The sequence below is a fragment of the Canis aureus genome, chromosome 7 (assembly GCF_053574225.1).
Source record: "Canis aureus isolate CA01 chromosome 7, VMU_Caureus_v.1.0, whole genome shotgun sequence".
Lineage (NCBI taxonomy): Eukaryota > Metazoa > Chordata > Mammalia > Carnivora > Canidae > Canis > Canis aureus.
This window is the reverse complement of record NC_135617.1, coordinates 51,290,264-51,314,340: the sequence shown is the minus strand read 5'-3', so window position 1 is coordinate 51,314,340 and position 24,077 is coordinate 51,290,264. Positions and strand designations below refer to the sequence as shown.

Below are 24,077 nucleotides of genomic sequence, written 5' to 3'. Positions count from 1 at the left end.
AAGGAGCACAGAGGTGGCAAATGGACCTAGATAATTGCAAGAGTCTTCTGTTTTACATGAATTGGTATATACATGGAAAACTGTGAAAATTTAAGGATGTATATTGTAATCCCTAGAGCAGCCACAACAGCTAGAAAGCCTATAGACAAAATGAAATTATTTATTTATTCAAAAGATGGTTAAAGGAAGAACAGATGATCAAAAATCAATGGCACAGAGAGAAAGAAAATAAAACATAGTAGACTTAAATCCAACCATAGCAAAACAGTTGATCTTTGAACAACATGGGTTTCAACTACGTGACTCCAGTTATATGTGGATTTTTTACAGTATAGTACTATCAATGTATTTTTTGTTCCTTATGATTTCCTTAATAGCATATTCTTTTCTCTAGCTTATTTTATTGTAAGAATACAGTATATAATACATATAGAAAATATGTGTTAATTGAATGTTTATCAGTAAGGCTTCTGGTCAACAGTAGGGTATTACTAGTTAAGTTTTTGGGGAGACAAAAGTTACACATGGATTTTTGACTGTGTGGGGGTTGGCACCCCCAACCCCTGCATTATTCAAGTGTCAACTTGTAATTGTATTAAATCTAAATGGGCTAAAGATTACAAGTAAAAAGCTAGGGATGGGGGGGAAATTAGAGGAACTATTAGAGTGGCAATTTTACTTCTGATCATATAGGTTGTTGAATTCTAAACTGATTTACCCATGAGATTGTGTAGGTTCTCATATTTATCATATGGTTTGGGTATCCTTCCCTTATATCGGGGATATATAATCTCTAGAAAATGTCCTTAAATTCAAATGTGAAGAAACAGAGGTTAGGGTCTGAATGCTTACTCTCTCAAGAGGCCTTTGGGATTCTACTGCAAATTTCTTCCTAGTATCCAGCATTCCATATAATAAGATTTAATTTGCCTATCTAAATAACTTGGAGGGCCGCTCAAGTAACTTTTTACAGGACAAAGATTAGATATCCTAGATTAAGAAGAAAAAAATAGTACAATAATTGTAATTATTCCCTTGATAACTACCTTTCTTTCAGTAAAACTGAAAGCTCTGTCTCATTCCTCTTTGTCTCCCCAGCAAATTAATCCAGGGCCTGGCACAACAGTGGGCATTAAATAAATAACACAACGTGATTCCTAGTCCTAGAAGTAATTTACAACTGCCTTTTAAATACATTTACCTGCATATTATTTACTAACTTTAAAAACTACTTTTATTAATGAATAATTTTATATAATAAAAAGTTTCCATTTTAAGTGTATAGTTTGATGTTCTTAATAAATGTATACACCCATGCAACCACCAACACAATCAAGATATTTGTATATGGGGGACAATGCTAGAAATTATATCAATAAGGAAAGCCTAAAAACTCTTCATGATAAAGAATTATTGGTCCTCTATTCTCCAATTCACAAGGTGTTTTCATTTTTTTTCTCTCTTACCAGACTAATTACCCCAAATTCTAGGCAGTACTGTATATAGGAAACCCTATAGACTCTATCAGAAAACTACCAGAATTGATAAATGAATTCAGTAAAGTTGTAGGATATAAAATCAATTTACAGAAATCTTTTGCATTCCTATACACTAACAATGAAGCAGCAGAAAGTGAAATTAAAAGGGTTGCATGGGTGGCTCAGTTGGTTATGCATCTCTTTTTTTATTTTATTTTATTTTATTTATTTATTTCAGAGAGAGACAGTGAGTGAGAGTATGACCAGGAAGAGTAGCAGACTCTCCACTGAGCAGGGACCCCCCCCCCCCAACTTGATATGGGGCTCAATCTCAGGACTCCAGGATCATGACCTGAGCCCAAGGCAGATGCTTAGCCAAGTGAGCCACTCAGGTGCCCCGGCACCCAACTCTTGATCTCAGTTTAGGCCTTGATCTCAGGGTCATGAGTTCAAGCCTCACATTAGGCTCCAAAGGAAAAAAAAAAGTGAAATTAAGAAAACAATCCCATTTACAATTGCCCCCAAAACAATAAAATATCTAGGAATCAACTTAACCAAAGAGGTGAAAAACCTGTAATCTGAAAACTATAAAACACCAATGATGATATAAAGAATGGAAGAATTATGCTCAAGGATTGGAAGAACAAATATTGTTAAAATGTCTGTGCTACCCAAAGAAATCTACACATTTAATACAATTCCTATCAAAATACCAACAGCATTTTTTACAGAACTTGTGCAAACAATCCTACAATTTGTATGGAACCACAAAGACCTGGAATAGCAATAGCAATCTTGTGAAAGAAGAACAAGGCTGGAGGCATCACAATTCCAGATTTCAAGTTATATTACAAAGCAGTAGTAATTAAAAAGTATGGTATTGGCAGAAAAATAGACATATAGATCAACGGAACAGAAGAAAAAACCCAGGATTAAACCCATGATTATATGATCAATTACTCTTCAACAAAGGAGGAAAAAGACTCTTCAACAAATAGTATTAGGAAAACTGGTCAACCAGATGCAAAAGAATTAAACTGGACCACTTTCTTTCACCATATACAAAAATAAACTAAACATGGATTAAAGACTTAAATGTGAGACCTAAAACCATGAAAATCCTTGAAGACAGTACAGGGAGTAATCTCTCGAACATCAGCTGTATCAAAATTTTTTAGTCATGTCTTCTGAAGCAAGGGAAGCAAAAGCAAAAATAAACTATTGGGACTTTATCAAAATAGAAAGCTTCTGAACAGCAAAGGAAACAATCAACAAAACTAAAAAGCAACCTACAGAATTTGATATTTGCAGATGACATATCTAATAAGAGTTGTGTATACAAAATATATAAAGAACTGATACAACTCAACACCCCCCAAAACAATCCAGTTTAAAAAGTGGGCAAAAGACAAACATTTCTTCAAAGAAGACATACAGATGGCCAACAGACACATGAAAAGATGTTCATCACTTACCATCAGGGAAATGCAAATCAAAACTACAACGAGTTATCACCCCACACCTCTCAGAATGGCTAAAATAAAAAACACAAGAAACAACAAATGTTGGTGAGGATACGGAGAAAAAGGAAGCTTCTTGCACTTTTAGTGGGGTGCAACCACTGTGAAAAACAGTATGGAGTTTCCTCAAAAAGTTAAAAATATAACTACCCTATGATTCAGGAATTGTGCTACTAGGTATTTACCCCCACAAAATACAAAAGCACTCTATGTTTATTGCAGCATTATTTACAACAGCCAAACTATGGAAACAGCCCAAGTGTCCATCAATACTGAAATGAATAAATAAGATGTGATATATATACCATGGAATATTATTCAGTCATTAAAAAAGAATGAAATTTGCAACAACATGGATAGAGATAGACAGTATAAGGCTAAGTGAAATAAGCCAGAGAAAGGCAAATACCAGATGATTTCAATCATCTGTGGAATTTAAGAAACAAAACAAATGAGCAAAGGGGAAAAAAAAAGAGAGAGAGAGAGAGAGACAAACCAAGAAACAAACTCTTTCCTATAGAGAACGAACTGATGGTTACCAGAGGGGAGGTGGGTGGGGGGATGGAGATTACAGAATACACTTATAATGATGAAAAAAATTAAAATGAATGAAAAAAATTAGCTTAAACCAAAAACAAACCAAGAGGCAGGCCTAACAATAGCATCTTCTGATAGCCTCCAAACTGGAGAATTTCAAAGCAGATTATCTGTGTTATAGTCAGTGGATAAAAAAAAAGAAGAAAAAAGTAGATCCTCGGCAACAAAGAAATAATTCTGCTACTGATTCTGCAGTTAACAGAAGTTTACCAATCATTTAACGTGCATGTGGGTCTGTGGTTGCTGCAGGGATCTAGTAGTGAGACAGCACTTATTGTCCAAGAGGTCACAATCTCCTGTGACCTCTTGAATGACGGTGATACAAAAATAATCATAATGCAAATGTGTCATAGACACATGGGGATTACCAATTAAGGTTTAAATTTTTTTTAAAGATTTTTAAATTTTTATTTATTCATGAGAGACACACAGAGAGAGGCAGAGACCTAGGCAGAGGGAGAAGCAGGTTCCCTGTGGGGAGACTGATGCGGGATTTGATCCCTAGACTCCGGGATCACTCCTTGAGTGGAAGGCAGATGCTCAACTGCTGAGCCACCCAGGTGTCCTGAGGTTTGATTTTTTTTTTTTTAAGAGACCAGCCATATCTTTAAAACATATTTGGTGTTTATTAAAATAATAACCTAGTGTGATAATCTATGGAAGTCAAGATTAGGATGAAGGAGCCAGGCCTTCTTTATTTTTGTTGTTTTTTCAAAGCAGTTAGAAAACTTGCAAAGATAAGTTTCTCACTTGCTTATCGCTCCAGACTCAGTCTCTCAGTCAGGAACCACAGTTTTCCACTAAAACTGGCACAAAATGGGTTTCTGGAATGTGAGAATGATGGAAGAGTGGCTAAAGTTCAAAGTCGAGGTAGCCTTCCTCCCCTGAGAATAAAGAAATCACACCAGGACAAACAAAAGAGAGAGAGAAGTGGGTATGGCAATAGAGTTTAGGGATTGATTGGAGTTAGAAAGTTAAGTTGATAATTCTAGGCTCAAAACCAAAGTGGTACTCAGATCCATCCTCACTGATTGGGAAGAAAGAAGCCCTCGTCCTAGAGCTGGCAATGACGAAGTGTCCTCCCCACTAACCCCCTGGGAAAGTGTCCTGTGCACAGTTGGAACTGTGAGTCTGTGTAGACATGTATGTCTCCTATAAACTAGTTTCAGACCCCAAATCCCCTTGGTCACTGGGCATGCTCAGCTTTGTCTTCGGCAGAAAAGTGGATTTGGGGCGGTGGGGGCGGGGGGGGGGGGAGGCTCCAGATTTTAGCTTTGGCAACGTGGGGCCGGACAGGCTGGTGGTGTCTGGCAGGAGGCCCCAGGTGGAATCTTGAAAGAGGCCACAGGTGTGAGGACTAGGGGGCAGCTGGGAGGAGCGTCAGAGTAGGACCCCAAGGACAATCCATCAACGTGACCGATTTTGATCTGGTCCGCAGCCCTTTGTAAAGGAGCCAGTTGGTTCTCTGGAGACAGGGAGAAGAGAAGTTCAGGGTTCTGGTCCTAGTCCGTGGGAATGAATCAGGGGCTAGGGAATGCATGGTCGTTAGTATTCAGCAGTACGCCTCCCGAGTCCCCCCCTGCAACTCCCTTCTTGGGCTGCAGTCTCCCTCCCTTTGCAAGACACCGGGTGTAGGCGCAGAAACGCTCGCGCTGGATGGAGGCTGCTCACCTCCCCCACTCTCCCCCCTCCTCACTGGCCCAAATTAGTCGCCAGGGGCCAACATCTGGCCGCGCTCGAACAGGCTCCGAAACTCACCTTGGCTACCTCGTTCTTTGCGTTTGGACTCCTGATGGGGTGCATCCACGCCTCTGAGAATCTTACAGACTCTCCGACTCCCAGGCTTCTGGGGGTGGCGGGCGAGGGACTTCCTAGTGCTCTGTGTGCCAACAATGATTCCCGAAGACGTGCGCCCAGGTTGCACGGCCCGCAGGCGGTGCTCGCCGACCCGAGGGCACGGCCGGGGCCCCGGCGCTCACCTGTGGGGCGGAGGGCAGCCGCAGCCCCTGGAGACCGCCCCGAGCCCCGCAGCTCCCGGCGCCCGCGGCGCGCAAGGTACGCTTCGGGGCGGGCCGGCCTGACCCCGGAAGAGAAAGTTGTTTTGGGGAAGGGGAGCGAGGAGACGAGAGAGGGAGTGAAGTCACTAAAACCCAAAGTTGCTCTGCTCCCCTCAGGCCGCCTCTGCTCTGCCCCGTCCGTACCCCAAGCCCCATTGGGGTCAGGCTTCCTCGGAGCGCCGGACCCTGCCCCTGCCGCGCCCCGCCGCCGCCCCGATCCCGGCCGGAGGAGGGGGACCGGGAGCGCCCGGGCCGCAGGTTACGACCCTCCCGGGCTGCAGGTCTCCAGGAAAACCCGGAGCGGAGCATCCCCGGGCCGGGAAACGCCCTCGCGCGCGCCCACTGGCGCGCATGCTCAGTCGCGCCGCGGCGGCCGCGAGTAGGAAGCTCGGCGCGGCAGCAGCGGCCGCGGCGGCGCGACTGGAGGGCGGGAGGGGACGTCCCGGCCGGCGGGCGGGGGCGCTGGGACTCTGCCGGGGCTCCCGCCGGAGCTTCCTGCGAGCGTTTGGGACCGTGAAGCCCGGCGCGAGGAGCTGGCGAGCACCGGAGCCGGCGAGCGCGGAGTGGGCAGCGGGCGGAGCGCAGCCGCCGGGCGGAGCGGGCTCAGAGCCCGGGTCTCCGCGGCTCGGCTCGGGACCCGGCGGCGGGGGCGGCGATGTTCCACTGCATCCCCCTGTGGCGGTGCAACCGTCATGTGGAGACCATCGACAAGCGCCACTGCTCGCTGGTCTACGTCCCCGAGGAGATCTACCGCTACGCCCGCAGCTTGGAGGAGCTGCTGCTGGACGCCAACCAGCTCCGCGAGCTGCCCGAGGTGAGTGGCCGGCCTCACCTGCGCGCGGTGCCCGGGAGGACCGGGACGAGCCCGGCCGGCCCTGCCCCGCTCCCCTCTCTCGCCGTCTCCGCCCTTCCCCACTCTCCCCCTCCTCTCCCACCTCCAGATGCGGTGAGGCAGGTCCCGCAGAACCACCACTACCTGTATTCACCTGTTTCTTACCCCCCTGACCCACCCCTCCCCCCCCCCACCGCCCGCAATTAAAGTTCCTTGTCATTTTGTACAAAGTGAGCGACTTGCTGTTTTCCAAGCAGTCACCAGGGCTTGTGCGACTAGGGGAACGTTCTGGGCTTGGTAAGTAGTTTGGACACACGTCTAAGTACGAACAACTGGTACTTGAACCCAGGCAGGTGAGGAGCCAGGTGGCTCGAGCTGTTCCCAGGTGAAAGGACGGAGAGCGTGGCATCCGCTCCCTGGGCAGGTTTCCTTGCGGTGCGTTCCCGGGCCCCTGGCCGGGGCGGAGGAGGTGGGCTGCGCTCGGGAGAGCCGCAGTATCTCGGCATCTTCCGAGGAATGTGCCCTGGGCCTTATCGCTGGTGGGCAGTGCTTGGAAGTGCTGTAGCTTGGCCGGCCGGCCTTGGCCCCGGGACCTGTGGAGAACTGAGGGTGGGGTGGGGTGGGGTGGGGGTGGGTGGGCAGGAGGAGATCGGGCTAGGCGGAGAGCTATGCCGTGGGAGCTGTGCGCAGGTGCCCAGGTGCCCGCTGCTGGGACCCGGCCTGCGTGGACCTGTTGCGTGGAAGGAGTCGCTGTGAACGTCAGCAGAGGCTGTGCCTGGCGGGCCAGTCTTGCAGGCGCTTCTCTCCGAGTGGGTACATCCAGCCTGCTGACTTCTGCCCCTGCAGTGATGCGTTACCTCTTCAGAGTTGTTTACGTGAATTAATCAGTGGGCTGAGGCCGAACTTAGGCACCGCATGCCGATTGAGCTTTAATGGAGGGTCTGCGGCTGCGAACTTTTAACCTTCGAGTTGGCCTCGGGAATTTAGCTTGAGTAACCCTCAAGGAATCACAAATCTCAGGGTGTGCAGGAAGTCGGTGTGCAGTAATCCAAAGGTGTGCAGGAAGTAGGGAGACTAGACTGCTGGGAGTTAGGGGGAGGACCCGAGGCTTGGAGCGCTGGAACTCGAGTATCTTTCTTGTCCTTCAGTTAACACAAGGCCAAGACACCGTCGCAGAAACACTCGCTAGTCAACGTTCTGGTTTGTTAAAATGGTCTGATAGGTCTTCAGTGCCGACCGAGTGTTTTAAAAAGCAGAACAGTGTTTTTTTTTTTTTTTTTTTTTTTTAATATTTCAAGTGTTATTCTTCTTGGATTAACTTTCCTTGGTTCATGTGGAATTGGATGGTTTGCTCTGTGTAATCATGGAGATTATCCTCACTAGGATCTTTGCAAAGCCCCCCAGGCTTTATTTAGCTTAGGAGCCGAAAAGCCATCCAATTCCCTCAGGCATTTATTATTTTGCAGGCATTTTCAAACACACGGCTTTGTCTGGCCTTTAGCTTCCTTAAATTTGACTTGAAAGTCATAAGCTCCCTTACTGCCTTAAGTTGTAAATAAGTTTTAGGCATTGCTCTTGCCAGAAAGACAGAATATGTTATTTAATACTTTTCGAGTGTGTCAGAATGAAGTTATAAAGGTTGACTGAAAAGCTGCTTAGCTAGAAATGTTTCAGTGTCCTTTTTGGTATTTTTGTTTGTTTGTTTATTTTTGTAGAACTGGAAGATTTCCTTTGACTGGATTGGCTTTTCACTCCCTTCTGCAAAGTTTGTGGGTTTTCCTGTAATGTTGGGGAATTCAGCTTCGTAAGGGGAAATTATGGGTTTTGGAAGTGTTAGGTATTCTTACTGATCCTAACTGGAAACTTCTCAGAAGCCCAAAATAGTCTGATAGCACTCTGTAGATGCAGTAAACAAACAAGCTTTTCAGAGGCTAACAGTGGTCTTGCTTATGGGTAATTATTGCTCTTACAGCTCTGAAATTAGTTTTATAGTTTCTAGGTTAAAACCTGTTTCTTCATGACTTACTGTGTCTGGGCGCCTGGATGTGTATAAGCCAGACACGAACAGATATTTCATTCAGAGTTACAGTCTTTCCTTGGGCTGTTGTTTTGCCTTTGAGATCTGTATTACTCATTAGCGCTGCTCACTGCTACCCCTGCCCCCTCCTCCAACCTCTGTCTCTCTACTTGCCCCATCACCAGGGGGCCTCTTTTGCTGACAGACCTAGATTCTTGTGGTGGTGGTCATGCTGGCTATCTGTTCTCTTTTCTGTAATTTGTTTGGAAGCACAAACCAGGGGGGAAGATGCACCCCCTTCTCCAACAGCAAAGACAGACCCACTGTTTAGGCTTCAGGATAATGAAAAGCGTCTCTCCGCTGAAAAGTTTGTAACCTCGGGTTTGCTTGAGTCCCCTGTTTTGCAGATTGAAACTCGGAACTGAAGTTGACTTTTTCAAGGCTGTCCAGCTGGTTAGATGCAGAGTCACTGGTTGACCCCCTGGTCAGCAGTTTTGGACACCTAGTAGGAATGTGGCCTATTAAGCTTCTCACACCCATTAAAACATCAGTTATTTGGCCCCTCTTATTTTACTAATGTCATTAAGCCTGGCCTCTGTCAAACATTTATTGATCCTTCATCATTTGTCGTTGCTGGGAATATAGAGATTAGAGAAGGTATGATTCTTATGAGCTACTCACAGCTTTGTAGGGAAACAGATGACTTTAATACAGATGTGGTGGGTATGGGATGGAGGGGGCATTGCAGTTAGCTTGGTAGCTACTTACCCAAGTTAACCTTTTGCTGAACCTGCATTCCCATCTCTTCAGTAGTGGGTCCGCCTTGTGATTAGCCTCTCAGGGCTGTTGTTCCACAGGGAGGGCTTGGAACAGTCATCATTAGCCTGACCACAGATAGATAATAGTCTCACCATCCCATTTCCGTCCACCTTTTCCTTCCCACTTCCTCCTGGCTCGATCCCTTGTCATATGTATTAACAGACAGTCTGACTCTAACCTCCTTGAGATGCTGACATGTTTTTGCTCATCCTTATGAGTGAGCACAGAGTTGGGCACCCAGGTCCTGCTCAGTAAACTGCTTTATCTGTCAAATGAATTTAGCCCTGTCTGCTACAAATCTTCCTTCTCTGCTTCTTTCTCTTCCCTTAAGCATATCGCTGCTCTGACATCTCTCCTTTTCTAATGTAGTCAGAGAATATTCAAGTTGGGAGTGATTTTTTTTTTTTCCAGGACTATCTAGCTGATTAGATGCACAGTGTCTGGTGGCTTCAAGTTGGAAACCACTTCAGAAGTTAAAGGTCACTGATAGGGTGAAGTTGTTTTGTCTTCTCCAAGGTCCTATGCCCCACTCTGTACTTCCTCAGTTTTCCCAAGATGCATGGATTGTCGAATACCTTCATGTATGTGTGTTTTACTGTGATCTCTCTGGCTCCAATACAGAGCTTAGTCTAATAGGCAGCAGTTATTTTGAATGAATGCTGTTGAGCCCAGACAGCTTATAAAACTGAGTTTCATCTTGTCACCTACTCTTAATTGGAGTTCAGTTGACCTTTTGATGACTGCCAGATGACATTATCTCAAATATCTACCCCCTCCCATTATTCTTTCTCATATCCTGCTTATTTTTTTCCCCTACCCCTAGAGCACTATTACTAACTGTAGACCATATACTTGCTTATTGTTCTTTGTCTCCCCAGCTAGAACATCAGCTCCATGAGGGCAGGGATGTTTTTGTTCATGGCTGAACCTAGAACAGTATCTGGTATATAGTGGGCACTCAGCATGCTTATCGCATGAATGATCTTCCCATGTAATGTCATGGCTAGGCTGCCCCTGTTTCTTAGCCATTGTGATCCCCCTTCCTACAGTCTCATATCTACTGTACACCAATCTATTGAAACTAGTCATGGCATAAAGTAAATTCAGTAGTCTTGATCATACAGTCTTTGTTCTCCATCTCTTCTGGGCACCTTTGTCTTCTCTTTTTGAAATAACTTTTATGCATTGTAAACATAATTTCTCATTATGATTTCAACATCTCCAATTGTTATCTGGTAAGAGGATATCCATTCCCACTTGGAATAAGTCCCTTTTGTCTTAAACTTTCCACGTTACAAATTAGGTCTGTCTCCTGCAGTTCCATTTCTGACGGAACTTTCTTCCTACACAAGTCCTTGGACCAAGGCTCTTTGGGCTTGTCTTGAAGGAGCAGAAACCAGGGGTGCTGCAGTCACATAGCTCAAATGCTGCTTCATCACTTGGATGCTTTCTTCAAGACTTGGTTTCCTCACTTGCTATTTTAGAACCCACTTTTTAGGGTTTTTCTGAGGACTATAGGCATAATGCATGCAAAGTGCTTATACTCGGATATGAAATGTCTAAGATCTTTGTAGATACTGTGGCAAGACACTTAAAAAAATAAAACCATGTTTCTTAACCTAGAATTGGAAGACATTTTCCTGGAAGTTTGTAAATTATTTTTTTAAAGCAGGAATTAAAATTTTAACGTTCTTTTCAATAATAATTTTTTAAAAATCCTAGATTCCATATATCTAGATCAAGTCACAAATGAGTAGTGCCATAAGGTTTTAGTAGTGCCATAATCTGTGTTTGAGCACTCCCTTACTTGTCTTTAGCTAAGGGAGAAAGAACAGATGTGGGCTTATTGCAGAAATCATGTGTTTAGGTCAGATGATAGCTGGGAGTTACATGAACAAAGATTTCATGGGCATTTGTTAGAGAAGAGTGATGGGTAGCTGAAGGGGTCACAGAGCTCTTGGTGGTGAAGGCAGGCAGAATTGTGAGGAACCTGCTCCGAGGTAGTGCTGTACTATTGTGTGCAGCCATGCGATGACTGTAAAATTGTCATCTGTCATGTTACATTAATGTTGAGTTCTTTTTTATTGGTTTTTGTCAGATTTTTAAATTTGTTCACCTTATAGTTTTATAAGAGCTAAAGCTCAAGGAGGACATACCTAGTTCTGTGTTAATACATACTTATATAACATCGTAATAAAAATAACTTAAACCTTAAGAGGAAGGGAGCCCAAGAGAGGGGTTTCCCCTTAAAGTGATGATCCATGCATCTGTCAAGGTTAAGGAAATGGTTCTTATTTTTCAGATATTCTGTTATACAGTTTAGCACTTGTTTGTGATTCTCTTGCTCTCTCTCTTTTTTTAAAATAAAATATTTAATTTATTTATTTGACAGAGTGCCAGAGAGCACAAGCAGTGGGGAGAGGCAGAGGGAGATGGAAGGAGAAGCAGATTCCCCGGTGACCAGGGAGCCCAGTGTGGGGCTCGATCCCAGGGCCTGAGATCCTGACCTGAGCTGGAGGCAGACACTTAACCGACTGAGCCACCCAGGCACCCAGTTGTTTGTGATTCTCTTATGTGTTCTCCAGCTCCCTTTCTCCCTACTTCTTTCCTGCCTGCAGTTCCCCCTCTCCCTTTACAGGTAAAGAAACTGAGACCTAGAGAAATTGTAATTTGCCTTGGGTTAGTGGAGGGTTAGGATCTCTCTGATTAAGAAACATTGAGTGAGTACCTGGTACCTATTAAGTATGTTAGCCACCACTTAGATTTTACTGACCTCCAGACATAGTATTAGGTACTTTCCATAAGTTATTTCTCTTAAGTTGAATAACAACACACGTTAGCCATTATAATTTCAGTTTTGCAAATGCAAGAATTGAGACTTAAATTTAAGAAAATTATTTAAGACTCTCATTTAGGGGGTGTGTTTGAGTGGCTCAGTTGGTTTAGCGTCTGCCTTTGGCTCAGGTCATGATCCTGGGGTCCTGGGATTGAGCCCAGTGTTGGGCTCCCTGCTCAGCAGGGAATCTGCTTCTCATTCTGCTTCTCACTCCACTTATGTGTGCTCGCTCTCTCTCAAATAAATACAATCTTAAAAAAAAAAAAAAAAATCTTGTTTAGGGAAGTTGGTTAAGGTCAGTTCTGGAGCTGGCATTTGATTCCAGCTCCATGTGTGCATTTACCACCTGAAAGCCCACCTGGGAGCAAGGAGGCACTGTCAGTGCTTAGGAGGGAGCCTGTGCAGAAAGCTCTCGGCAGCCTGGAGCAGTCTCACATTCCCTGAGGAGCTGAGGGAAGGCTTTGGAGGTGGTGACATTCACACTAGACTGGAAGGAAGGAAGATGTGTGTCACATGTTGAGAAACTAGTCCTTTCTGGGTGGCTAGAATGTAGGGGGCCTGAGTGATAAGGAGTGACTAGAGAGGGGCCTGGGGCCAGATCAGGAGAGGCTCTTGACAGTTTCTCCTCTCCAAGGAGGTATCCTTTGTCCTGTAGGGAGAAGAGGCCTGTGGATGGTGTGTAAGCAGAAATCTTTGTTTTAGAAAGATGATTCCGGGAGAGTATAGAGTCAGGGGCACTAGCCAGGAGCCCATTGGGTGGTCTAGGCCAAAGAAAATGATACACACCTGTGGGGATGACCAAGGGAGACGGCTTTGTCAAAGACATTCACACTGGGCATTTTCTACCCTTGGATCCAGTGCTCTTTCTGCTGTGCCACTTTCCATGGTGCGCTGTGTGAGGCACTTCATTAATACTTGTGAAACACTAAGTAAAAAGCATTTACTCATCCACATTTTCTTTGATTGTGGCATGTGTCTGCATTCAGCTTGTGAATTGCTTGGTAAGATATGGCAAGCATCATACGGAGGCACCGGCTTGGGGGAAAGAATAGCCAGATGTGCTATGGATGTCAAGAGTTCATTATTTTTGGGTTTCGGATAAATGTGGTCATCAAGTTTATAAAAATGTAACATTGGCAGCCCTCTGGGTTCTGTTTTTCTGAGTAATATAAAGGCATCATATGTGTGTCCTATACCATGGATATTAATTTCATCATCATCTGTTGATGCTTCAAAAGACTGACACTTGGAGAATTTTTATTATTCTAGAGTTACTTGGAAGTTACATGTCTTTTTAGAAAAAATACCTCAAGTTTTTGAGGGGAAGTAAAAATTCATTTAATAAAACTTCTGGAATTGACAAAGTTGAGGCATGCTGGTAAAAGAGCAAAATAAGCTTGTTTCCACAGTTCCTCCTCCCCTCTTCCGTTGAAAAGGGGGGGGGGGGCAACTCATCCCTTCCTCACAGCTGCCCAGTGCATTATTCTCTCTGCCAGAATTTGTAATTTCTCTACTGCAATAAGTAGGTACTTGGGATTTCCTTAAAAAGGACTCTATACCACAAACTTGACATTCTGGGGGTAAAGCTTGGTTGATATTTATACAAGAGGGTTAGAAATAGTAAGGTAAACATTTCTTAGCAGTGATGACAAAAATCTCAACCATGATCTTGCTGTGCCATGGAACAAACAGAGGCATTGGGTTCTTTTAGACGAAGAGCCTAGTGGTGCTACAGACTTTTCTCTTTGTTCACAGAAGTCTAGGGAAACTTTGCCTATTTTAGGACTCTACCCAGAACGAGGACCAGAAATGTTTGTCCTCTACTTCATCTGATAGTTATGAGGGGTGATGAGATCATGGGCCAGATCTTAGTAAATGCATAGGAGAAACTTCTGGATGTCCATTTACTTTCTCTTAGGTATTATTTAGTGGACAGGGATGGTAATTTACTATTGCATGTGGTATTTTGGAAGAGCTAATGGTGTGTATGTGTGTCTAGAGTAAAATACTCGCAACTCCTAGAAGTAAGATGAAATGCTTAGAAAAAAGAAAAAAAAATTTTGCACATTATTATTTTGAAGAGTTTCCTTATGTAGGTTGTAACTCGAGGGTCCAGAGAATTTGACTCGGTTGGAAGAAATTTGGTATTTCAGTTTCCAAAAACCACAATGAATGGGTTTGTCATGTGGTAGATGGAAAGAGGTGTTACACCTAATTATAGCATGTTCCAAACTGATTCCTGGGTAGTGTGGTCAGATGGAGAGGACTCTGTCTATGCTGGTCACTCTAGTCACCTTTCTTTCTACAATCCACACCCACTTCTTGGGAAAAGATCATCAGGAGAAGCGGTCAGCTAACTGACCTCTGGTAGAAACTAGGAGCTCCAGTCAGATGAACATGTGCAAAGGCCAAAAAGTGGGTTCTGGACCTCTGAGTGTGTGACGTGGGCTGCAACTGCTTCACTTGATTTGGGAGATGCCAAGACCTCTGAACTCATGCTATCAGCACACCTGGCCTGACTCTGGACCAGGATGTGGCTTTGTTATTCTCTCATTAAAGGAATAATATGGGTTAGGTGCTTAAAAGAATTCAAAGAATAAAAGTGACATTTTCCTTGCTTCCTTTGAAGTCATGCCAGCCATTAACAATATATATTATTATATATATTATAAGAATATATTCTTATAGAATGTTTTTTCTTCATACACCAACATATTTATTCTTGTTAAGACAGAAAGAACTCTTACTATATAAATTGCTTTGCTGCTTGCTTTTTTACTTAGCACTGTCTTGGACGTCTTCCTATAGATGCATTTTAGCACTGATTCTGGTGCTATAGTATTTCACTGTATTGATATACCACAATTGATTGATTTAACCTTTCTCCTATTGCTGGACATTTAAATTATTTCTAATTTTTTTGCAGTGATGAACCATGCTGGGTTAAATAATCTTGTACATATTACTTTGTACTCCTGTGCAAATCTTTAATAATTGTTAGATGAATGAGTATACATTCTAAATTTTATGAGATGTTACTAGATTGTCAAAGATTTTTTTAACAATAACGTAATGAAGACCTTTCTAGAAATTATAAAAACTTACCCACTTAACACAGTTAAGAAAATGAAAATCTAGAGAGGTAAAGTGATATGTTAAAGCAAAATGAAAATAAGGGCTGTACATCTCCAACTCTAGACTCCAAGTGCTGTGGACTTTCTAAGGGCCTAGAGACTGGTTCTATCATCTCTGCTCCTTTTATTTTTGACTGTGACTCTTTTCCTATTGGCTGGAAAAGCCCTCAATGGGCTTTAGTCAGTTAATCAGATATTTGTTCCAGGTCTTTGGAAGACTGACATCCGAGTCCTGCCTTCAAGGAGTCAACATTCCTTAGTTGAGGAGAAGAGTTTGGGGTCATGGAATTCCTAATGTGGCTCAGTGCCACATGGGTCAGTAAACCAAGAGTTGCTATGGACCCTTGCAGGAAGTTCATTGGGGCATCAGGAAAGCAGGACTCTGATTTTCATTGAAGGTAGGTTTGGATGGGCTGGGAAGGGTGGGCAGATATTGCAGGCAGGGAGTTTCTGTGAGGTGACACAGTGTTGTGCCATGGAGCAGAGACCATGGGTTGGTCTTTGTTCTGGGTTATCTGGTTCTGCTTCTGGAGCAGGGGTCAAGATGAGAGGAAGCATGTTGGGAAACAGGAAGCATGGATCCTAACTTAGTGTGCTGTGTGCATCAGCTTCTCCCAGAGGCTCAGACTCCTTCAGCCTTTTCTCTTTCAAGCCCTTTCTCAGTACTTGGCTGAGTGAGTGATCTTTCTAAAACACAAATATGATGAATTACTTCCTGCTGCAGTGGCTTCTCATACCTGCAGGATATAGCCTGGCAGTGTTTTCATTCTCTGTCTATCCCTTCCACCTTATCTCCCATCTCCTTCCAACTTGAACTTTCTAGCTTGTGTTTCTGCAAGAGTTAGGTGCCCTTGGTTACCAACATACCATTTCATGCTCCTGAATCTTCCTTTTTTTAATTTTAATTTTAATTTTAATTTTAATTTTAATTTTTATTTTTATTTCTCTGTCTACCGTGAGTTACTCTTTCTCTACTTCTTTGCCTGGTTCATTGCTCTTCATCCCATGGGATACAGCTTGGGAAGAACACTCCTCCAGGAAGCCTTCCCTTATTTAAGCCTCTCTGGTCCCTTGGGGACACCTGTGTCATTACTCATACGTCTTCGTAATTATCTCTCTCATCAAAGTGAGTTTCTTAAAGCTGCACACTTTTCTTCTTTGCATTCCTGCTACTTAACTGGGTGGTTGGCACAGAGCGGACATTTAATATGTATTTCAGCAGCATTCTTGGGAAAGTTTTCAGCCCTGTTGGGGAGTGGATTTAGAAGCGAGTTTGGACTAGACTTGTAGGTGAGAGCTTGATGATTATTACAAGAAGAGCTGGGCTTTCTGCAGTCTTTGCATGGATGGGTAGCGTCAAGATGGAGTGAGCTTAGCACTGGCTTGATAGTCAACTCTGATTTTTGTCCTTGCTCTCAGCAACACTAGCATTAAGACCTTGGGCAAATCTGAAAACTAAGTCTCAGTTTCCTTATCTGAGTGGTGATGGGATGATGGCAGTGATGTGCAGGGTCCCTTTGAGTTCTGATCTCCTTGAATGCTAATTTTATGAAATTTTATGACTTGATGCCACAGTGCTAACTTTAGGAGAATGGTCCCACAGTTTTGCACATACTCTGTGAGGTTGCTTAGTGAGGTTTAGTAGAACCACAAGTCTAGGCTTAATAATTATAATCAAGGATTTGATGATAAGGAGAAGCTGTTCCAAATACCGTCCTGTGGTCAGCTGTTGAGTCCCAGAACCAATTAAGGGAAAAAATCAGCAGATTTTCTCTGGTTAAAACACAGCCCCCCCCCCCCCCCATTGCCACACAGCCCCCAACATTACCTCTCCCCTGACATATCCACACCCTCCCCATAGACCCACTCCCTCTCCAAAGATACCCCCCTGGCAGACCCACACCTTTTCCATAGAACCTCCTTCCTCCCCACCTCCCCTGCAGACCTAACAACCGTTCCAGACCCATACTCCCCCCTGCCCTCCCGGGCACCACCCCCAACAACCTTTGAACACAGATTTTTCTTCCATGTCAGTTGCATTTCCCCAGCTTTTAGAAATGAAGCAAAATGGGCAACAAGGCTGGGGACTTTTTGTCTCTTATTAAATGAACTGAAGCATTTCAGAGGTGGTTGTTTGAAACTTTACTTTGCGTTGATTTGAGTACCTGAGAGACAGTATTTAGGCAAACTTAGTTTGGGGACTGATGATTAAGAATATGTGTTCTTTGGGGGTGCCTGGGTAGCTCAGTTTGTTAAGTGTACAACTCTTGATTTCCTCTCAGATGTTAATCTCAGGTTGTGAGTTTAGGTCCCAGGTTGGGCATGCTTTAGCTTGAAGCCCAATTCTAAATCCACTCTCATTTAAGAAAAAAAAAAAAAAAAAAAGGAAGAATATAGGTTCTTTGGGTGGATTAATATCAGACTGAGGTGACTTTCAAAGAGTGTGCTGGGATCAAAGGTGGCAGCCTTCTACTAGATACTGGTATCTGGCTTCCCAGGCAGCTCCCTTCAGGAGTGGGTGCTGGGGTAGATCTCTGCTGGATCCTGACACACCCTCCCTCCTTCTCCTATTCACTGTGCATATTTACTGTGTCAGCTGTGCTTCAGGCATTGTTCTATCTAGCAAGATAGGTATCTTGTCTTATTCTTAGGAGCTTCCATTCCAAGTAAGGGAGACAGCCAGTAAATGGAAAAGCAAATAAGAATCTCAGATAATGATAAAAACCGTAAAGAAAACAAAACAGGGAAATGTGAGAGGGAGCAATAGGCAGGAGGAGGCCTCTCTAAGGAGGCAATATTTGTGTGTGATGCCTCACACAGTAAGGCAGCTGTGTGAATATGCCAGAGGTTCTCACAAAGACCTGGGGATGAGCTTTGGTGATTTTGTGAGCAGCAAGAGGGCCAGTGAGTCTGGAACACAGTATGACAGGGAAGGGAGTAGAAAATCAAGATGAATATGTTGGTGGGGTTCATGTAGGTAGGGACTCAGACCCTGCTGCGAGTTTGGATTTATTATTATTACTATTATTTTTTTGTGGTTGAAGTATGGCAGATCATAAACCCATAGAATAACTGACTTATGCTTTAAGAGGTTCCCTCTGCCTGCTGGTTAGAGACTACAGGGAAGAAGAGTTCAGAGAACTGAGGAGACTGGGAGAGGAGGCTTTTTATTAGAAGGTTCTAGAGAAGAGCTGACGGTGAGTTGGACCAGGGTGGTAGCAATGAGTAGTGAGCTCTGTCTTGGGGAACAAGTCCTGAAGACCTGCTGATGTACCGGATGCAGCGTTTTGGTTTTGTTAACTGGGGAATGGCAGAGCCATTTACTGTGTTAGGAAGGACCGGGAAAGTGAATATAGCAGGGTAGGAACTAGCAACTGGTAAGTACTTGAGTACTTGAGTTGGGACATGTCAGGAGTTCTTAAGGGATCTAGAACTTAGGAGAGGAAGACAGTACACGTTTTTTGAGCAGTGTGCCTTGAATTGTTCCAAATACTTCCCATGATTAACTCATTTAATCCTCATAACAAACATTACTTCATTTTACATAAAAAGCTTCATTTTGCTGTTGAGGACACTGGGACACAGATGAATTAGCTTGGTGAGGTCATACAAGTAGTAAGCAGCAGAGCCAGGGGTTGAGCTGATGCAGTCTGGTTGGAGAGCCAGTATTCCTCACCACTCTGATGGGGCTACCATGTCATCTGCACAAAAAGCCACCTGTTGGGCCAGGAGCTTTGTCTGTTCTGGGAAAGGGAACAGAGACACCCATGACGCCTGAGTTATTTTTGCCTTCCTAAGAAAAAGAGTACTGAGCTGAAATATCATTTTAAGAATCAGGTCACCAAATATTAATGTGCTCATTCAAGCATAATCTTTAAAAGAAGATTAGTGGCACCCGTTCTTTGGTGCTGGATTTCTTTCCTTCAGCAAGTAACTTATAGCTGTAGCTTTACAAACTCTTGAAGTAAAAGCACATCCATTTGGAAAAACAATGGGTCTCACCGAACCTAATGATCACCAGTTTTATCATAGCATTGCCCTCATTATAATTCTTATAATAATTCAACTATTATGCTATTTGTCTCTGTTTTCAAGACATGATATCAAGTGATTAATTAGCTTATGAGGCAGTTGTTGGTCTTGACTATAAAGGTTAATATTATCAAGAGGTACTAATGTACTTTTTGGAACTGTACATATTCTAATACTGCTACAAATGGGTGCCATTGAGATTAAGTTAATAGAAAATATATGCTTTATAGTATACTTGTCTTAGTGCATAGCATGTCACAGTTATTTACACACCTTGATTTTTAGTAGCTTCATTTTAAATGGCAAGAAGAGGTGGGAGATGATATTATGTATGGCCTGCCTCTCTAGTAACTAGGGATTCAATGAGTTCTGTAGAAGCCAGGAGACGAAAGAAGCTAATCCCACCCCTACTCTTCAACCTCACCCCTCACCACCTCTCCCTAGTAACTAACCATTTGAAAAGAAAGTCTATATAAAGATGTTTTCTGTAAGGTAATTATAGTAGAGGGTTATTGCTGATGCGGTATAGTTTATACAGTCTTTTTAAAAAAATTATATATTCTAAATGTTTTATTTCAAAATTCAGGTTTAGAGCCCAAGTAAATCTGGCTCAAGAGAAGTGTCAGGTAACTCCTGTGGTTTCAGTTCTCTGGTGGTTTCTCCTTACGGAGGGTCAGCCCTGGAGACACAGGAGTTGTATTTGGAATACTCTTGACTGCAAATAACAAACTTTGCAGCCTAAAATGCCTTATAGAGGCCTATAGCCGTGTCAAATACAAGGAAGCCTGAAGGACAATGGTTGGTTTAGCAGGTTGGCAGTGCAGAGCTCTGGTGTGGCTTCTGCTCTCAGGGCAGCATCTCAAGGAGAGGCACACATAGAGTCACAGGCCTGGCCCTGGTCTTTTGTTGTGTTTCCTCTTAATTGGGATGCAAGTAGGCAAGGAATAGGAATAAGGAGTTTAGGGAGGGGTGTGGGGTGCAGTGCCTGCTGCAGGAGGAAGGCAGGAAGACAGCGTGATCCTGGATGACTGTTGCAGACACCCTTGTTTCCCACCAGCGTGTAGTAGATCCTTGTTATGTCTCTCTCTAGTTTAACCCCACGTCTTCTGCCAGAAATGCAAGGACCATCTGCTCAGGAAAAGTCTCTAGTAGGAGTGATTTCTGTTTCAAAGTATTCTTTAAAAAAAAGAAAAAAAAAAGCTTTATGTGTAGACATTTTCCCTAGATTTTATTCTATGTGTGAAATTTTGTGAGAGAAAAACAGAAGTAAATAGGATACTATAAATATGCTTGTTTTCTAAATTGTTAAATTTGAATGCATATTCTAAGTACTTCCTAGTACTTTCTAATGTACTTTTTTAAGTGTTAAATATCTGTGACTGAGTAGTCTCACATTTTCCTGATCTCTGTGCCTTTGTCAGGGCTCTGCTCAGAATGCTCCTCTTCAGTGCAGATGCCACCACTGTCATGAAGTCTGCCCAGCTCTACAAGTCACATCTGTGTCTCTGGGTTCCCCTGACCCATTCACAGTTTACTTGCCTCAGGCTGTTCGTCCAGGTTGGGCTTAGCTGTGCATCCGTATGTTCCCCTCAGTTTGTCATCAGGGACTTATTTTGTGCATCTCTATCCCAGACATTTGGGGGTTCAGTGCCTTATTCAGAAGAAATGCTCAAAAATGTCTGTTGCGTTGACAAAAAAAGAATTTTTTTTTTTTTTAATGGTATTGTTTAGGTACCAAAATCCTCAGACGTTTCTGGTGTGTCTCACCACTCCCTTCTGGTGCCTCAACGGAGTGGCTTATTCTGAGGGGCTGCTGACGCCCACGGTGCAGCCTCATCTCTGTGGTCTGAGCCTGGCAGCCCGTGAGTACGTCTGTGCGGCCGGCAAGGGCCAGCCAGGCGTGTCACGTCTGTTTGCTGTCCACCTGAGAGGAAGGTGGCGGTGTGGGCTGAGTCAGCACGTCCTGTTGGCAGAGGGTCAACAGTAGCACAGAAAGATAACACCTCATTAGTCATGTTGACAGAAGGACGGTCCTCTCCCCCTTGCCTCTGAGCGGAGGTGTTAATGAGGAGCAAAATGGCCAAGAGGCAGGAAGTGTTTCTGAAGCTGTGGGCCGGGCTGCCCACACACTGCACACACTGGATAACCTGCCCTCGCCTTGGAGGAGTGGAATGAAACCTCAGTTATGGTTTGGAAAGTGCGAACGGCAGCTCTTCACTGACTGCTCACAGCATTCCAGATGCACTCGTAGGCACTTAGAATTTATTCAGTCTTTGGGTCAGCCTTACATGGGTTTTAAAAATTTATTTTATTTTTTATTTTTTTAAAGATTTTATTTATTTATGAGAGAGAGAGAGAGAGAGAGGCAGAGACACAGGCAGAGGGAGAAGCAGGCTCCCTGAAGGGAGCCTGTTGCAGGACTCGATTCCAGGACCCCAGGACCCCAGGATCATGACCTGAGCAGATGCTCAACCACTGAGCCATCCAGGTGCCCCACATGGGGGGGGGGGGGAGTGTTCTGTTTTACAGGTGAGAAAACTGAGGCCACACCCGTGCCTAAGGTCACTCATGTGACCTGGCTGAGGTTAAGTCCAGGTCTGCCAGACTCCAAAGGCTGATTTTTCATGCAAGATACTAGTTTGGAAGAGCTGGTCAGGTAGTGGCCATGATATCTTCATGCAGCCAACATGCATCAAAGGCCTACTGTGTTATTAGGCCCGGGGGATGCAAAAGTGAATGCCAGTCTCTGCCTTTGGGTTTTGGAGTTTAGTGATGGCATCAGACACCCAAACAGATTGTGATGAAGCCCCGGTTATGGAGCTGGCGGCAAAGGTTTCCTAGTGGTGGAGGGCAGGGGGCACAACACAGTCACGTGTCATGGGAGGTGTGGGGTGAAAGGTGTCAGGGGGTAGGCAGGAGCCCCATCATGGGTGACTGTGAATGCTGGGTGAGGGATGTTGTCACCCAGAGTTTAAGGCCAGGAGTGTCTTGTCAGACTTGAGTTCAAAGGGCTCAGCCTGTAGCAGCTTGTGGATGGCTTTGAGAGGACAAGATTGGAGACCAGGAGAACACTTTGGAGGCAAACAGGAGCAGGATTTGGTGACTGACTGAATTGGAAATGGAGAGTTCGGTTTGCAGGGGTCAAGGGTAACAGTTGAATTTTCAGTTTGAGTGACTGGGTATCCCCTACAGGATTTGAGGAATGAGGGGAAGGATGCATTTGGACAAATGAAAGATCAAGTCTGGTGGCTTTAGTTTCCTTGGGGGAGGATGAGATAGGGTAGTCACTAGATAAAAGAGGTGGGGGTTTGGTGGGGGGGGGGTGCCTGTGGGTGGTGAAGCTAGAGAGGGGGCTGGTGGCATTCCTAGCATTGGTGTGAATTTCTGGTGGTGCCAGGAGCCTTCATGAATTGTGTTTTGTTGTTGTTGTTTTTTTCTCCAGGGTGAGGATCTGCCCAGGATCAGGAAAGGTAGATTATAGGTGCATGTTGTACCTGCAGAAGAAAGTGGTAGGATAGGAGGGAATGAGGCCACTGATGTTTCTGATGGAAAAGGTATTGGGATGCTGCGTAGGCAGAGAAAAAATGGAATTTTTTTTTTTTTTGCAAGAGGCTGATGGGCAGAAAGAAAAGAGTGGGAATGAAGTCATGGGAGAGATTGGGGCCAGATCTAGAATACTGGCGTTGAAGATATATGAAAGGAAGCAGCTCTGGGGAAAGGAAGCGGCTCTGGGTGAGGTCAGTTTTCCAGGGTGGGGATGTGGGAGAGAAGGGTGATGTGCAGTGGATGGTGGAGGTCTGCAGGAGCTTCTAGGCTTGCTTGTTGGATGAGTCACCTTCATCAGGAGCCACAAGGCCAGCCTCTTGTGGCAGGGGCACATGGGCATTGTAGGCTGAGGGAGGTCTAGCTGCAGACAAACCTGTAGAGGAGAGAGCATGTGTGTGCCCCATCTGAAGAGGACAGTCATTACTACTTCAGCCTAACCCTGTCACATGGGGATGCAGGCCTGGTGTGTGTGTGTGTGTGTGTGTGTGTGTGTGTGTGTGTATGTATGTACTGCTTCACTCAGTGCTTGCTTGCTTTTTGTTTTTGTTTTTGTTTTTTTTTCCTGAAAATCAGAATTTTTATGTGAAGTCTCCTGATTTTTAAGTGTTGACATCCTATTCAATAGTTTAAAACATTCAATTTGTCAGGTGTACAGATTGGACTTGGCTGTGTGGGCTGTTTGTGTCCTCTGCTGTACAAACCCCTTGACATTCCCAGCACTGTGGCAGAGAGGAGGTGGGTGGGAGGTGCTTGTGAATTGAACCCCAGAGTCTCAGTAAACGCCTAACCTTCCTGGTCATTTCATTCAGTTTGTTAGAATGGATGTTTTAAAGATAAAGAGCCAACTAGCTAATTAGTTTTTCAGTGGGAGCTAATAGGAGGTGATAGTTATCTGAAGCCTGTGGCTCAAGTGAACTACAGATTGCGATAAAAAATTTCTAGCTTCTTCTGAAACTCCTGCATCCTTACTCCTTTGACTCTTATTTTGTACTTGATTCATACCTCCTCTTTTGCTTGTTCATGGCATTTTCTTTCTTGTCCTTTTTTTTTCTCATTCCTTCTTTCTGTTTTTCTTTCCTCTATCTCCAGATGCATTTTCTTACAGGGTTCAGCTCGAGTTGGTTGGTTAAAGTAATGGGTAGTATTTTTTTATTTTTTTATGTATTCAGTAAAATTTTATTTTCTTAGTTTTTAAAACTTGTGAATTAG

At 44.1% G+C, this 24,077-nt stretch overlaps 2 protein-coding genes across 14 annotated transcripts in view; one reads left to right on the top strand and one right to left on the bottom strand.

Moving 5' to 3' along the window:
* KLHL31 (kelch like family member 31) overlaps window positions 1-5,988 on the bottom strand; it is a 143,741-nt gene extending 137,753 nt beyond the window's left edge. For 5 of the 12 annotated variants that reach the window (XM_077903622.1, XM_077903623.1, XM_077903621.1 and 2 more), the window contains exons 1-3: window positions 5,354-5,967; window positions 4,346-5,122; window positions 2,954-3,012 (exon numbers count right to left, since the gene is read on the bottom strand). Coding sequence is in view for 3 of the 12 variants with exons in the window: in XM_077903616.1 (XP_077759742.1) it covers window positions 2,954-2,956 (3 nt within the window). In the remaining 9 variants the exon portion in view is untranslated. Of the gene's footprint in view, window positions 1-2,953; window positions 3,013-4,345; window positions 5,123-5,353 lie in introns of all 12 variants that reach the window. The other 7 variants (XM_077903626.1, XM_077903625.1, XM_077903627.1 and 4 more) reach the window with 4 other exon arrangements.
* Window positions 5,989-6,206: 218 nt separating this feature from the next.
* LRRC1 (leucine rich repeat containing 1) overlaps window positions 6,207-24,077 on the top strand; it is a 129,506-nt gene continuing 111,635 nt past the window's right edge. Inside the window, exon 1 of one of the 2 annotated variants that reach the window (XM_077903635.1) lies at window positions 6,207-6,466. In XM_077903635.1, the coding sequence (XP_077759761.1) occupies window positions 6,308-6,466 (159 nt within the window). In that variant the 5' untranslated portion in view covers window positions 6,207-6,307. Of the gene's footprint in view, window positions 6,467-7,357; window positions 7,539-24,077 lie in introns of those variants that run through there. The other variant, XM_077903638.1, reaches the window with a different exon arrangement.